Genomic DNA, 16,231 nt, shown 5'->3' on the forward strand with positions numbered 1-16,231 from the left:
GAAATTAGAGAAAAAGCACCCAAAAAAGAGAGAAAACTGTTGTGTCATTGAACATAGAAAAAAAAATCTATTGTGGTTTTCATACAATGTTCTGAAAAGACATAAGATCTTCAAGGTTGCCAGAGCATGAGTTTGAATCTCCTTTCTTTCTTATCAAGCCAAAGGTTAAGCAAGAAGTGTACACACACACACACACACACACACACACACACACACACACACACACACACACACACACACACACACACACACACACAGGTGGAAATTGTTTGGTGAGAAGGTCTTGTTTTCGGAATAGTTTTGTAGGCAATTATTTTATCAAAAGCATCTTTCTCGTAAAGATTTGTCCTTGGCATTAATGATTTTACTAAACTCTAATGTCATAAAAGCAAAATTATATTCCACAGCGTTCAGTTTGCCCATTGATTGTTGAAATGTATTCACAGAAACATCCGTAACATGCTGGGACGCTTGAATTCTACAAACTATCATATAACACTGTTTCATATCAATAAGATGTCATATAGCGACAAGCCTAAGTAGATAAATGCCCTCTTCACCTGTGTCAGACCAGAGCATCTCCACCAGTTATCCCCCCCGACAGTCACAGAGAACACCATGTTCTGTACACTCTGTACCACATGTCTGATCTTACACACACATGCACTGGGATTGGATCAGAGCGACTCAAGTGCATGTAAACTGACCTGTGTATGTCACAGCATGTCGGTGGTAGAAGTTACAGGGCGCACGAGGAAGACTGGAAGAATTTCTGAATCATCTTCCTTCTCTGCTCATTATGGGCTCCTGACACAACGTTCAATCGCTTTGCTTGTTGAGCACATTAGCAACCAAAAGTGCCACTTGTTCTGTAGCAAAGACATCAAGACTTTGTTAAGAGTCAACCACAAGAGGATTCAGTTGAATTGAGAGTTATCCACACATTTATTAGAATGAATGCGCCATCACAAATGTCACATTACACTTATTAATAAAGTAAGACAGCAAATAATACTAAGAGGCATAGAAACACACTGCTAAAGTGCCATGTATGATTATGTTTAAAACAATATGTCATTTAGGGCTGAATCTATTGCATACTCGTGGATTTATGCAGCTGTTATGGTTTAATTAAACTATAGAGAAATGTGGTCTTTAGCGTGCGTCTCCTCTTGATCCTGCACCTCCCACACAAACTCAGTGCAGTCGTGCATCTTGGACTTGAAGACGCTTTCGAAATACTGATTCTGCTCCTCTGTGAACATGTTCTTCCAGTCACCAGTCTTACCTATATGGTTGGAAAGGGAAGCAACAAGGATGATATTTGATTTATGTGATTTTTAAAAGCCTGATTGAAGGTAAATCTATATATCTACAACCAAACTGAATAGTTGATCATGATTTTAAAAACATGCCTGTTGACTCATGTTCACGATAAAGTTAGTTCACCTCTTAAAGGAGGTATTCACCTTTTTTACCCCCTGCCAAGAGTCAGATGTGAACATTTATACCACAGTCGTGCTTGTGGTGTCTTCGCTACAGCAAAAAAAAACTGCAAAACAAAGAGAAGCAGCAACCAAACAAAACCACTTTACCAAGACCTTTAGGTCAAGAGGATGTGGTTGTGACAGCAGCGTCGGAGGCCTGTTCCCTGCTTCCCCCAGTCAGTTCTATGTAAATGGTGTTTAATAGAAAAATACACTGTGAAAGAATACAGTCCTTAAACTGCGGAGCCCTCAGTTTTATCTTTGGACCACTTGTCCCCTCCAGGCTGGAACAGGTTTCAATCTTGGTGGCCACTAAAATATATATTTTGATATTGTCATAGCCTCACCATTTCTCATGAAGGAGCCCTTGCTATGGTCCATTATCTCATGAGGAATGAGGGTGTAGTTGACCATGTTGTTATTTTTCATCCCGGCGAAGCTGCAATGTTGCACACTCTTGTTGACCTCCTCCTCCACCAGGGGGCACTCTAGAAAAGAGCTGACCCTCCTTATGGCACCATGTAGGTCCTGTGCGTGATAAAAAGATATAATATTGTTAAATGTTTTATCAAGATATAAGGTTTGGACTGCAACACTAAAATGATTCAGGTATGTGAGCAAAGCTGAGTTTGAAGAGATGAAAGCAGAGTAAATATTTTTATAAAGTTCCTCTTTCCACGTGATAGGAGCATCTTAAAAAACAGGCAGGTTTACTGTCTTTTAATAAATATGCATTTATAGAAATATCATGTGATGAGAATGATGAATCACTTCTCATCTACCAGCGACATCTCTTCATAGGTGACGTGAAGCAGATTGTCCATAGAAGCCATTTGACTGGTCCAGCCTTTGATGTGATCAAACCAGGAGCCAAAGTTCACTGCAACAAATATTTGTGGAAAAAAATCAACCATGTGTCTTTGATCAAATTATAAATAATTTACAAAAGAAAACATGTTCTCTGTCCACTCACGCGTGCCCTCGAGGAATCTATTTAAAAACTCTTCAAACGTGCCAGCGCCAGGGAGAAAGTTGGCCATTTTGTGAAAGTGGTAAAAGGACACCAGCACGTCTTTGGGGTTTCTGCTCACATAGATGACCTGAGACGTGACAAAGAGCCACGCTGTCAAACATTTTGAATTCTAACTTATATAACTTATAACTGATGTGAGGAACGTTTAAAATAATTAAAAACAAGATCCATACTAGGCAGGATCATTTTACAGTTGCCATAAATATCGACCTGACCAGTTTACAATAACTCTGTGTAATTCTGACCTTGGCTTTGGAGCCCTGGAGGGCCGGGCCCAGCAGGTGATGAGGCAGGTGGGTGGTGATGGTGCGTTGTGTGGGGGATGAGGCCTCCAGTACAGCTGCACTGTAGTACTGTTCCAGCCAGGGAGCCCTGGTCCAGTTTGGAACAGTTTGGTTCAGATGTGGGTCCCCTCTGCTCGATACTAGGGTCACAATTTCCTGCATCCATGTGGTACCTGTGGAAAGGAGAGAGAGAAACAATCACTGTGCTGACGTTCATTAAATTCATTCATTCAAAAGCAAAAAGGTTCTTAGAATAGTTTAAAAACCCAAACTTCAAACAAATGAATCATGATGTGATTACAAGTCACAATGTTACTGTGTGTGCAGTCAGCAGTGAGTCAGTGATTCCCGACAAATTTGCAGTTTTTTCAGATTTCCTAGGAAATAGGTGAAAAGAAAGTGTGTCCGGATCTTCCCCTTTGTCCAAATCTGGGTTCTTTCTTGTTCTATAGAAATACATTTGGTGTTTTTGTGTAATCCAGCTCACATGCAAACCACAGGACAGGGGCTAAAACATGACTTCCTTGTAATGGGTAAAAAGTAAAAATGCTATATAAACACAGTGAAATATAAAAAACACAAAGAATAGGTACAAAGGAGAAATGAATATATACATATGAACATGATTGCACATATAAGATATAATACATTTAAATTGCACCGATAGAACATGAGTTTAGTTGTCATCTGTAGTTACCTGACTTCGGGTAGGAGACGATGAGAACGTCCGTGTCCCGAAACGGAAATCTGAGAGCAAGTTGTAAGGATTCCTGGGTGTGCAGGTGTCCAGGGAACGCAATACCATGAAACATCTCTGTGACATCCAACCTGGCCATATCCTGCCTTAATGTAAGTTAAGTATTGGCTGCTCTCCGTGTCTCTTTTAGCTTCCTCTTGTGTCTTGAGCAGTTCTCTTTTGGTGTGTACCGCTCTGTAGCTCTGCCTGTCGCTGTCTGTCTCTGTCTCTGTGAGCGAACCAAGCGATGACCCCACACGCGTCACTTAAATTAGAAAGAGGAAATGGAAATGTGACAACTGCTCGACAGACAGACAGAGGTGTACTTCTTGTGATGGTACTTACATACATACGTTGTGGAATCACTGAGTAAAACAGGAAACAAAAGGTGGTTTAGTAATGAACGTGTGCAATAGTCTGCTGTAAGAAAAAAACTAAATAATGAAGAAATTAGAGGGAAGAGCTGATGTAGATGTCGGAAGGTGAGAATGTGAGTATTTGTTTTAGGTCAGATGTACTATAAAATTACAAAGAAGAACTATATACGACTTAATTTTTAGTTAACTTATCATCTGATTAAAAATCACAACTCCTGCACTTCGATATAAATTACGATTTGTATATGTTTAGAAAAATATATTTTTCATAAAAGCAACTTTTCTATCTGAGATGAAGATAAAGATCAGTCAAGCAACTCAAGTGCAGTCGAGATGGCTGCTGGAAGTAGCTCACAAGCGGCGCTCCCTTTCATTTTACATAAAAAACAACATTATTAGGCTGCAGAATGCTAGTGGAAAATGAAAATGGCGTTTGATGGGTGAGATGAATGAAAAGTCTTCATCTCAGTGAGGAAGTGAAGGTCATGTATGTGTGAGTATGTGATGACGGTCTTTTAATCATCTTTTCTTCAGTTTGCTCGAGCACTGCGTGATCTGCCTGCAGCCCTCTGTCCCAGAGCAGCCTTGAAGATAAGAGGGTGACATTTACGGGCGATAAATCAGAGCTTACATATGTGACACCTCACAGAAAGGGCATCTCCGTCATGTCATAGTCAAGATAAATTAATGTACTTTAAGTGCATGTGCAAGCATGAAGAAAATCCTTAGTAATTCTAATCGTTATACAGGATTACCTTTTAATTATTATCTGATCAACTGGCGCAGTATTAATTCTCAAAACAAAGTCTGTACCACCAGTGAATTCTTTATTATGTGCCAGGGCCGACTCGAGCCTTCTTGGTGCCCTGGGTGAGGTTCACCAGCGCCTCCCACCGCCCCGATCCCTCTACCACCATCCCATGACTTGTGGGAACTGACTATGCATATTTACTCATATTCTTTTCTTATTGCAAGTTCGACCAGTTAATATCCCTTGCAGGCACGTGCACAGATAGACCCCTAGTGGTGCTCAAGCACCAGGGGCCTCATTTATAACCGTTGCGTACGCACAAAACGGGCCTGGGGCCTCATTTATAACCGTTGCGTACGCACAAAACGGGCCTGAAACGTGCGTACGCCACTTCTCACGCCAACGTTGGGATTTATAAAAACAAACTTGACGGGAAAATGTGCGTATTTCTACGCAAACTTAGACCCTCCCGTACGAGCGTTTTGGGGAGACGGGAAAACGGCGACACAGACGTGAGGTGGTGAACTGCAGCAGATTATTGATCCAATTCATAATTTACATTAAAACCAACAGTTTTTCTCGCGTGACGTATCTGCTCCACATGAGCCTTTTAATTAAAAAAATATAAAACAACTTTAAGCAAATTAGGTTCAGATTCGATTTAACGGCAGAGTTACGGAGCCGAGTCATTAATAGGTTTTAATAGTATCTTCTAACACTGTGCGTGTATCATCAGATCGCTGCAGTGAACGGGACTGAGCCAGAGGGCGCACAGAGCGCACAGAGCACAGAGCGCACTGGAGATTACTTATAAGAAATTAAGAAACTTTCCTAATAATATACCCGAAGAGGTGAGGATCCACTGATGTGAGGGAATCGGTCCGATGCTCTAAATAAATAAATACTGCCGTGACACCGGAGCGGGGATCTGCTCGATGTGTGCATGTGACTGGAAGAACGAGGAGGAAGCGAGGCTTCAGCGATCTCTGATCTCACACAGTGTGTTATCCACGGCAGCAGCAGCAGAGTATCAGTGTATTTTCTTTATTAGTGACATCACTGCTGTCCCAAAAAGTCGCTCTTCACCTCCACCTCACTAACAAACACCTCGCTGTCAGTGTCAGAAAGTTTCACTTCCTCTTCACATCGCTTGATGTGGTGACTCCGTCAGGACTCACGGTGGAAACCCATTGGTCAGCAGCATTATTTAATATTCACGCCGTGCTTTGCGTTGACCATTTATGGTGGAAAGTGGGCGTGTGGAGGGCGGATTTGGAGGCAGATCCACGTACGAACGTTTCCAAGTGGACTGTGATTTATAAAGCGAACATTGCGTTCAGGTGTACGTGCGCACGGTTTTACAAATCGGAATTATCTTTTGCGTACGCCATTTCCGGATTTTGTACGTACCTAACTTTTAGTATGAATCCTACGCACTCTTTTATAAATGAGGCCCCAGCCCTTTTACCCTGGAGGAGAAAAGTGTCCTTCTGGTGGAGCCCAATTTTTTCTTCATTCATCAATGATTAAGAATAAAAATTACTCTCTCTGTCATCAATTCCCCCCAATGTGTTTTGATGTCTGACGGGGCATTTATTTGAGTTCTTGTGAGAATTTCGCCCCGACATGCTCCGCGGCGCTGACAAGCCCCCGCTGGCCCCTCCCCCTCCCCCTCCTCCTCCTCCTCCTTCCCCTCCTCATACAGCTGAGGGCCAAACGGCTGCAGCCACTTCTCCTATGACCCGCAGCTTCAGACAAACAGGTAATGACGCTGTGTGTGCAATCCCCCGACGGTGTTTGGTGATACATGAACCACAACATTAGCGCCGCTGAAAACATTACGTCGCAACTGGTCCGACGTTTCCTAAAAAATAAACTAACAAAAAACTCACGAAATCCGTAATTTCAAAGCCTTTTCCAGCTGTTTACTGACGTTTGTCATGTTGAATGAAGAGAGAGAGGGAGAGAGATACAGACAGACAGACAGACAGACAGACAGACAGACAGACAGACAGACAGACAGACAGACAGACAGACAGACAGACAGACAGACAGACAGACAGACAGACAGGCAGGCAGGCAGGCAGGCAGACAGACAGGCAGGCAGACAGACAGACAGGCAGGCAGGCAGGCAGACAGACAGACAGGCAGATAATTTAAAGGCAGTTTTACTGTTCTACAAATTAGACAAGTTAACTAGTTTTGTTTCATTTAAAATCGTAATTATTGAAATGAAAGGTAGGTCTTAAGTTGAGCTACATGACAGTCTGGTGAGGTATATTGTGGTATATTATTAGTGTAATGCTGCTTATACTTCCACTCTGTCAGAAAACAGTAAACAAAAATGTGTGTGTGTACTGTGTTGTCAGCTTTATAGAGATTATGTAAGTCACTCTTGATTATTATGCACAACATTGATTTATCTCATTTAAATTTTTTTAGCATAATGCCAAGAAAAGAGAGACTCCAAAAGCAGAAGGACAGGGAACTGCAACAAGCAGCTCAGGGTAGCAGCTCTCTTTTATATTGGATCAGGACATTAACTAGTAAAACAAATGAGGGAGAATCAGTAAGTTTTATTTATTTATTATTATTGTTTTTAATTTCATAAATAATTTTGGCGATGGTTGCCCTTTTTTTTTGGTTTGAGCACCTGCCCCCCAAAATGTCTGTGCACATGCCTGATCCCTTGTATCTTATCCATTTTCTGCCTGATTACCCATTCACTTTTGATACTTTCTGGTCTATCATACATTTACTTAAAGTTCTCTCATTAATCATCTCCCACCAAGCCTGGGTAGCATCTCACTAAGTAGTTTTCTATTATATGGGAATATTTAAAAAACACATTTGTGGCTCAGAGTTAGTATTTCACTCTGCCCTTTTTCATGTGACGACAGAGGGAAGTAAGGTGTATCAAGCTACTTTCCTGTATCATCAGTTCATTGTAGACAACTAGAGAACTGTGTTGTGAGCTATGTTGTAGTTTTTGCATAATTCGGCAAATAAATGAATGCAAATGAAAACATAACCTCTTCTGCAGAGTTAATAAGAAAAAAAGGAACATATGCAAATATAAACACATTGTATATATGATCTAACTTGATGTGAAATTCAATAATTTTTCTTCAGAGTGAAGTTCAACTACACTGACATATGTAATGAAAAGAAAGAGATGATATTGTGAGCTATAGAAAAGCAGTCAAAAGGCACAATATAAATTTACCACCAGTTATTGCTCAACCACCACAGAGATTGTAAGGATTGTTTAAGCGACTGCACAGTAATAAACAACAGACTCAGAGAGGAGGAGCAAGGGGCCGAGTTGATGCTTAAAGGCGTAGTCAAATGGAAACAGACAGAAGACTGTGGTGAGAATCCAAAAGAATCTGCTCCGGTACCAACAAAACTAAACGACTGGAAACTGGCAGACGAGAGGGGAAATCTTTTCCAGCTGCAGCCTAGTAGAGTGAGTCAGTATCGGTTCAGAGGATAAAAAATAAGTACACGCAAATCTAATCTAAAAAGTTTGTTTACACAAAGAAAAAGAGGAGGATTCAACAGTGTGTAAAAGTTTCAGAAATGATGTCCAGGGTTATCTCAGCTGTCTATCTGGTGGTGTGGGTCAGTTCTTGTGCCTTCACCTCGGCAGACCAGTACTTGACCAGAGCTCTGGAGCTGATGTCTGAGACGCCACTCATCGATGGGTAAGTGTCCTACATGGAATAAAAAGAGCTTCACACGGTGGTTTTGATTATGGTATTTGCTTTTTGCCATGGAAGCAACATAAAAAGTATTCGGAAGCAATTTCCGGTGCTAATTCAGCAAAAAAAAGAAGTTTTTATGAGGTTTCTTTCTTATCTTTATTCTTTCTGAACTCCCGTCGCAAAGAGCAACTGTTTGGGTGCAGATTTCCTCTGCTCCTGCTCAAAACAGTTTTTCAGAGGGCAGCCTTAAGCTGTAAGCATCTGGTAGCGTTTTTCAAGAGCCAATGCCACCTCCATAAAACCCTTCCTTAAAACCTGAACTACGGTTTTTGCTCAGAAATGAGGAGAAGCCTTCTCTGGGTTGCACTGACTAATCCCCAATAGCTGTATAAGAATAGATCAATTATTGATTTCCTGTTCAACCAGCCTCAGCAGATCTTTTGTTTTAATTTCACCATCATTCTTTTAAAAGTGCAATTAATTAAAATTTACATCTGGCATTGAAATAAATCTATGATAATTTGCTCTCAAACATTAAAAACCCTGTGTTATGACAACACTGTGGCAACAAACTTTCTTCTGTATTTTTATGTAAAAAAGGGGTGGTCTCTGATGGAGCTTAGAATATATATCAAAACACATTCCAGTTTATTACTCATGTGGCATCACAGGGAGATCTTGTCAGATTAAGCAACACATTGAGCTGCTCACAATTTCACTGGGTTTCTTAAAACCGTGAAAGAAAATATTAAAATATTATATGAAAAACAGCTTCATATAATTTTGAATTGAACTCAGACTTTGTGTTGATTTTACTACATTTGCAAACTGCAGTGACTCTTCCAAACATGTTTGCTTGGAATGAAACTTGTGATCAGCAGTTATTGAGCCACGGCAGGTTTCATTTATTCCACTTTGCAATTTTCCTGAGTTATCATCTTTGTAAATATTCCTTTCCTAGCGAATAATAGTCAACAAATGTCAGGTTTTTGTACCTTGTTGTTCCCTTTGTGCTCTTTTGAAATAGAGAATGTTAATCCATTGAGTCAAGAAATCATGACTTCAAATTTGAGTCTGATTAAATCATGCTCCAATAGAAGCTGGTGCCCCTTTCGCAAAACAAGTGCAAAATCATCGAAAAGTTAGAGAAGACTGCTGCACAGAAAGCTCTTCACCTGTTTATTCAGTGAAGCTTGACTCACTGGAGAATCGGTTGTTGGTGCTGTTGTTGTGAAGCCGCGCGTTGATGTGAATGCTGCTCTAGAACTCTGGTTGGCTGTTTATCCAGCGAGGACATGGTTTTTTAAGGAAAGCATTAGAAAATCTGGACAGGAAATGAATATGTTATCCTCTCAAATGAAAGTCCATGCTCTTGAATACAAATAGGAAAGAAACTCTGGAGTTTTCCTCGCTGCTGTCAAAGCACTTTGTGATGAAAGCATTGAGAAAAATCTTTGTTAGAGAGTGACACCTCCTGCTTCTGATCTTTCAGCCACAACGACCTGCCATGGCAGCTTCTAAAGAAATTCAACAATGAGCTCAACCTAGTGGATCTCAACACCCTCGAATCAACACACACCAACATCCCCAAGATCAAAGAGGGACGGCTGGGAGCGCAGGTACATACAGAATGGGATGTACTGGGAATTTAAGGAAATTAGGCTTTCAAGGTCAAAGGATACCGATATCATTTCAGAGGTTTCATATTTTTTGGTCATGACGAAAGGTGTGAGGAAGATCTAATGATATAAGCCCTTGTGCCTTGCAGGTGTAAGCCTCCTTATTTCTGTGCTAAATAAAATATTATAGGATGAAACTGTTTACTTGAAACTACAGCCACAGGGGTTTGTAGTTTCACTTAGCCAGTAAAGATCCACCTGTAAGCAGATCAGATCATTATCTAGTCCGGGACCCACTCTTAAATCAAACATTTCATTTGTTGAAGGCAATCCCACTCTTGGTGCGATGCCTTCTAACTCTCTCGTGTCTTACTTTATGAAGAATCTTGTTGAGAACTCGCTGTATGCTACACATCAGCCGTGCAGATAATCCATACGTTATCATTTATTCCTCTCAGTTCTGGTCAGCCTACGTTCCATGTGAGACTCAGTACAAAGATGCCGTCAGACAAACACTGGAGCAGATCGATGTGATTCACAGGATGTGCCAAAAATACCCAGAAACCTTCATGTTCGCCACCAGCAGCAAAGGTGAGACTTCAAGTTGTACTAGTAATTTCAGAGACAATGAAATGCATTGCTACGTCGTCTCTGCTCCTACCTGCCTCTGCTTCCTGGTGGAATCACCTGTCCTCTCTCACGTGTGGCTGCACAGACATCATGGACGCCTTCAACATGAACAAGACAGCCAGTCTGATCGGGGTGGAGGGGGGTCATTCTTTGGACAGCAGTCTGGGAACCCTCCGCGTCATGTACCAGCTGGGGGTCCGCTACCTGACTCTCACACACTCCTGCAACACACCGTGGTGAGAGACATCAGCATTGCACAATTATGCCATCTAGTACACAAAGGAAAATGAGACACATGTGACCTTTAAACAGGTTTTGTTCTTTATTGTTGTTGGTTGAGGTGGAGTGAACTCTAAACTGATTTGATTTGTTAAAGTATTAGAAAATAATGAGGAACACATCAACCAAGAACTAGTGATCGCTTCTAATCTGTTGTCCAAATGATAATCAAAATTATTCTGTTTATTTCGAGTATTTCACACTTGGAAAATCAGCAAATTCTCACTGGTGGAACTTTGAAATGTTAACAAGTTCAATTCTCGTACGGGAGCAGGGCCGCCCCCCCCCCCCCCACACACACACACCTGTCAAGCCCACATGTGCCCAGCCAACCAGGATATCTCAGATCTCTCAGCCCACCCTTTCACTTCCCTTCATCCCTTCTACCTCATTCCTCCCTCTGCTAACCCTCATCCCTTCATCCTCTCTTCCTGCATCCTTTCTCATTCAGTTGGGTGCACATGTCTCACATGTGTAATTATAGGTACTGGAATGGGGGGCACGTAATACTGATGCCTGAGACAGAACGCCCATGATGAGTTTCCTTCCACCCGGTCCCCGGTGCCTCCTCCCAGACCAGCCTGTGAGACACAGCTCCACCTCAGCCTCTTCCCTCAACGTCCAAAATATCCATTCAACCTTTAAATTACATATTGTTGTGGCGTGGTCCTTGCTAGTGAATCAGTTTTCAAAATATTTAAAAACTTTCTTTAGATCAACGTTTAGACAAATCAATAAATCTTTTCAGATCCCATCAAATCAAATCAAATCTCGTCAAGTAGTTCAATCTATAGCCCGACATTGTATTAAATGTTTTCTTTGCAAAATCTTCTTTTTCTAAGAAAATACATGAAGCTGATTTTTTCAATTCAGTCTACCAACCAACCCTCGTTTCCCAGGGTTAATGATCTACAGATTTTTCCCTAGAGAAAGCAGTTTTCTGTTTACTAAGCAAACTCTCTGGGGAGCTCAGTGAGGTGTGTAACAGTCGGATGTGGTGCTCAGCTCAGGATGTGGAGAGTTTGGGGATTTCCTTCAGGCCTCGTGTGCATCGATATCAGATTCTCTGCAGGAGCCACTGAGGTCCTGAAGCCATATATGAGCATTTGTAATAATATTTGCAGTGTCAGGTATTTGAAAAAAAAACAAATTCACATGGGTATTAAATCTTAACAGATCGATTTAATTACATTTCCCAAACTATAAATGTGATAAGGAATCTAAACAAATGTTCTCCTCTGATCAGTCAGATTTTTTCAGGGGACTCTTTTTGTTTTTCTTGTCAGGGCGGATAACTGGCTTGTTGACACTGGATCAGAGCCATCTGAACATAATGGCCTATCTCCATTTGGCAAGGTCTGATAAGGGTTTACAGATGTTATTCTTCCATTGCCCGATCAAGGCGTCCCCAGTCATCTCTTCAAAAATGTGTCAAATGAAAACTGTCTCAACTTGCACACTTGAAATTAATTTGAAATTAAGCCTTTTTCTGGTGCAAATGTGTTTTAATCAATTAGAATAACAACATGTTATAATTTTACTTGTAATATGTTTATCCTAGAAGACAAGACAAATTTAATGTATCTATAAAGTGTTTATTTCTTCTTGTTTTATTAATCATTGTGTTTTCCCTCACCAGCAACTGGTAGTGGAGATGAACCGGCTGGGGATGCTGATCGACCTGGCTCATGTGACCGTGGCCGTCATGAACCAGGTGCTGGATATGTCCAAAGCTCCCGTCATCTTCAGCCACTCCTCTGCCTACAGCATCTGTCAGCATAAGAGGAATGTCCCTGATGATGTTCTCAAGAGAGTCGTGAGTCACTCTGTGTGTTTGTGTGTGTGTGTGTATCGCTCAGTGTTTCCCATTGACTACCCGCACTGTAACAGTCCGCCATAGTCTAATTTGTCCTGCCACAGTCAACATAAAAACTTCAAGATCTCCACCTTGCATCGTCTCTCTCTCTCTCTCTGTCTCTCTCTCTCTCTCTCTCTCTCTCTCTCTCTCTCTCTCTCTCCTCTCTCTCTCTCTCTCTCTCTCTCAACATGTTCTTGATTCGTTATTTGATGCTATAAAAACTTGGTTATTGGGTATTTTACAGTTTAGTTGCCGCGAGGAGCACAAAGCTGTGGTATTCTCTCACACAGGTTCTCATGGCACACGGCTCAATGTTACTGAGCTTTTATGACCACAAAGATCAGAGGTGTTCTGTTTATGGAGAAGCAGTACGTTCCGGGTGAACGGTCCACAGGAGCTGTTAAGAACTACGAAAACACAAGCTACCTTCCCTGCTCACTATCTCAGATAACTGCACATAAAGCTCTTTGTGGCCCCGAAGGCCTTAAAGCAGCTGTAAACCGTTCACCTTGTGTGGACTTCTACTGATATAATAAAGGCACGTTCCCGTTTAAAGGCAATAAAAGGAGAATTATTGTGCAGCGGTGTTAAATAACAAACGGTTCCAACCGGGCATTCAAATAGATGAGGTCAATACCCTCATGTTCTTGGATTACAGCAGGTTTGAACACATCTCTTGGCTCGGGTCACGTCTTTCTCTCAGTCCCTGCAGGGTCTCCATGTCTAACACACTGTGTCTCTCTCCACGTCTCACTGCCACGTCCCATCCTGTCTGTCGCTGCAGAATCAAACCGGCGGAATCGTCATGGTGAACTTCTACAACGACTACGTGACCTGCAGCAAGACCGCGAAGCTCTCGGATGTTGCTGGTAAATTAAACCGTTATGATGCTGATTATGATGACACCCATTGTAAAGCTGGTTGAAAATTAACATTCTCTCCACAGCCCCTCCATGTTGATGCACTTTAATCTCTGTTTACTGCTGTCACTGTAGATCACTTTGACCATATCAAGAAAGTGGCCGGGGCGGGTATCATCGGTTTTGGCGGAGATTATGACGGAGTAACCAGGTTAGTGCAGGAACCATTCCTACATTAACTTAGAGTCCAGAAAAGACAATTTCCAAAATGAGCGGCTTATTACGAGCAATGATGGGAATCTCACATTCTAACAAAATTTACTCAGATTTAAAAAAGTTCTGGCCATGAAGATATTTCTGTGCTCTTGATCTTGTTTTTTCTTTTTTCTTTGTCACAACTTTTCATGCAGACATCAGCAGCAACAGTTAGATTTGACAGCAGTTATTGTGTAGTAGGTGCACTACACAAGACTTGACATGACAGTTCTGTGTCACTAACAGGAAGTAAAATCCTCCTTCCTGCAGATTACCTGAGGGTCTGGAGGATGTGTCCAAGGTGCCCAATCTGGTGGCTGAACTGCTGAGAAGAGGATGGACCGATGAAGAGGTTAAAGCTGCTCTGGGAAACAACCTGCTCCGCGTCCTGAGAGAGGTCGAGAAGGTGAAGAAAAGACACTGACGCACTTACACACACGTTTGAATATGTACAGTTGTGTTGACATAATGAAAATCTCCAACCAATGAAACGACACACCTGACCAAACAAACAGTTCTGACCTGAACCCAAAACAAGTGGTAACCCTCAAAAGACTCTTTAAGACTCTTTGAAACTGTGAAAAAACAATCGTGAACTCTATGTGTGTATTTCTGATACCAGTTCAAACACCATCGGGAAATCTTTTTTTTTGCAGTAGTAGTTGCAGTAAACACTGAATCATTGAAAGAACATTATGAGCATAATATTGCGTGTGGCTGGGAAAGAGGTTTGTCAAGTCTGAGGAAATAACCTTGAGGGTTATCTTGGCGATAAGACATTTATAACAGTGAGCCTGGATTATTAACTGGGGGTGTAAAGTTTGAAAGATGTGGGTGGGAACCCAGCCGGGAGCATCTGATGCTACACCTTCATCGTGTGAGATGGAGAATATAAAAAATCACCATTTCTAAAACCTGTGAAAATACAGGGGGGGTTGTGTGATTGCAGAGGTGATCATGTGAGGGTTAGAAATACTCTGAATTGGCTATATAACACTATATCCATTAGTTGTACCCCTTGGCCTTTGGCACAGGCTTTGTGAAACATTACACATCTTCAGGTGAATCACAACTGGTTTAGATTTTTTATTTTCAGTATGAAAGTAATTCAGTGTGTCCATGGTAACCCTGCTAATGGGAAGGACAGAGTATCTTTCTGATTCTTCTAATCATAAAGAAAAACGTCCTAATATGAAACCTGATATTCTACTGGAAACATTCATAGAGCCCAATTGATTTCCAACTATGTAAAGCCTGTTTTTCCACTTGGAGTGCACATCTCCACCAAGGCCAACCAGTCCTCATGCATTTAAACAGATTTCACACAGTTCCTAATTTCCTTGGGAAATGATGAAAATGGAGTAAAAAATATTTGCAGTGCTAATATTCTGAATCTGCACCGAAATCGAATGGGTTCTTCCCTCATTGCCCCACACAGCATCTTCCCAAGCAAACTAACAAACCAAACAACCGGCTGGGTATGGAGGATATAACGATTCTTTTGATTAGCCTAGTAAATCCTGATAAAAATAAATACAAATAAGCCAATCTTTTTATGACCTCTCCCCGAGGAGGTTTCATCTGTGTTGGTTTGTTTATTGGAGTTTTTGGTGTGGATCCGGATCAGGAGGTGGATCAACAACGTGTTTGTTTTTTACTTTCAACATTGTGAGATTGGGTGTCAACATTTTCCTTGATCTCACATATCTTTGAGCCTTTGGTCTGATCCAAAACAAAATCTAGAGAATATAAATGTGCTGAGACTGTTAAGCCTCGGCAGATCTATAGAAAGAGTCAAAAGATTTAGATTTCCATTGTGCAAATTAAAAAGGGATTCATGATAAAAAACAGTGGATCTTCTATAAAAAAGTAGGTGAAGGTGCTCTGGTAGCAGGTGGCCGCTGTGAGAGAGCACACACCTGTCACAGTGTTTGTGCGTCTGCAGGCTGACGGTCTTGTCTTTGTGTGTCAGGTCCGTGACAGTCAGAGTGGTCTGAGTCCAGATGATGTTCCTATTCCGTACGAGGAGGTGAAGACCCCATGCAGGACGAGCTTCTTCTACCCCAGCTCCGGAGCCGTCCAATCCCACAGTGCACTGGGCCTCCTGCTCACACTGGCTATGCCGCCTCTTATCACATTAACAGTGTAAATTGTGAAATCCTCTCTGTGCTGAAAGAAACACTGAAACGCTGCAGTGTCAATCGGGTTGGACAGCTGGTGTCTTGTCCGATTTTAATGGACTTCAACAGGTTTGATTCAGTTACAGTGTCACAGTTAAAACCAAACAGAAATGATCACGACAAGTTGAAGTTGTTCAGGCCTGAGTCAAAGTTTCATCTGTATTGAACATCTGTT

At 41.6% G+C, this 16,231-nt stretch overlaps 2 protein-coding genes across 2 annotated transcripts; one reads left to right on the forward strand and one right to left on the reverse strand.

Moving 5' to 3' along the window:
* Positions 1-1,028: 1,028 nt before the first annotated feature.
* Positions 1,029-3,640, reverse strand: sult5a1 (sulfotransferase family 5A, member 1). Its single transcript, XM_061068817.1, has 6 exons — positions 3,502-3,640; positions 2,766-2,977; positions 2,461-2,587; positions 2,270-2,367; positions 1,835-2,015; positions 1,029-1,288 (listed from the first exon to the last, which is right to left on the reverse strand). The coding sequence occupies exons 1-6, from the start codon at positions 3,638-3,640 to the stop codon at positions 1,137-1,139; spliced, it is 909 nt and encodes a 302-aa protein (XP_060924800.1). The 3' UTR covers positions 1,029-1,136.
* Positions 3,641-8,250: 4,610 nt separating this feature from the next.
* dpep1 (dipeptidase 1) lies at positions 8,251-16,025 on the forward strand. Its single transcript, XM_061068631.1, has 10 exons — positions 8,251-8,375; positions 9,868-9,994; positions 10,453-10,585; positions 10,710-10,860; positions 12,190-12,259; positions 12,543-12,719; positions 13,546-13,630; positions 13,757-13,832; positions 14,147-14,282; positions 15,849-16,025. The coding sequence occupies exons 1-10, from the start codon at positions 8,251-8,253 to the stop codon at positions 16,023-16,025; spliced, it is 1,257 nt and encodes a 418-aa protein (XP_060924614.1).
* The last annotated feature ends 206 nt before the right edge of the window (positions 16,026-16,231 follow it).

The sequence above is a fragment of the Limanda limanda genome, chromosome 3 (genome assembly GCF_963576545.1).
Source record: "Limanda limanda chromosome 3, fLimLim1.1, whole genome shotgun sequence".
In the NCBI taxonomy this organism is placed as follows: Eukaryota; Metazoa; Chordata; class Actinopteri; order Pleuronectiformes; family Pleuronectidae; genus Limanda; species Limanda limanda.

Coding starts and splice junctions, on each gene's coding strand:
- sult5a1 (XM_061068817.1), bottom strand. CDS start 3,640: ATGGCCAGGTTGGATGTCACAGAGATGTTTCATGGTATTGCGTTCCCT. Junction 2,368..2,460: donor TAGATTCCTCGAGGGCACGC/GTGAGTGGACAG, acceptor TATTTGTTGCAG/TGAACTTTGGCTCCTGGTTT. Junction 2,016..2,269: donor CCTATGAAGAGATGTCGCTG/GTAGATGAGAAG, acceptor TATCACGCACAG/GACCTACATGGTGCCATAAG.
- dpep1 (XM_061068631.1), top strand. CDS start 8,251: ATGATGTCCAGGGTTATCTCAGCTGTCTATCTGGTGGTGTGGGTCAGT. Junction 12,720..13,545: donor ATGATGTTCTCAAGAGAGTC/GTGAGTCACTCT, acceptor CTGTCGCTGCAG/AATCAAACCGGCGGAATCGT. Junction 13,833..14,146: donor GATTATGACGGAGTAACCAG/GTTAGTGCAGGA, acceptor TCCTTCCTGCAG/ATTACCTGAGGGTCTGGAGG.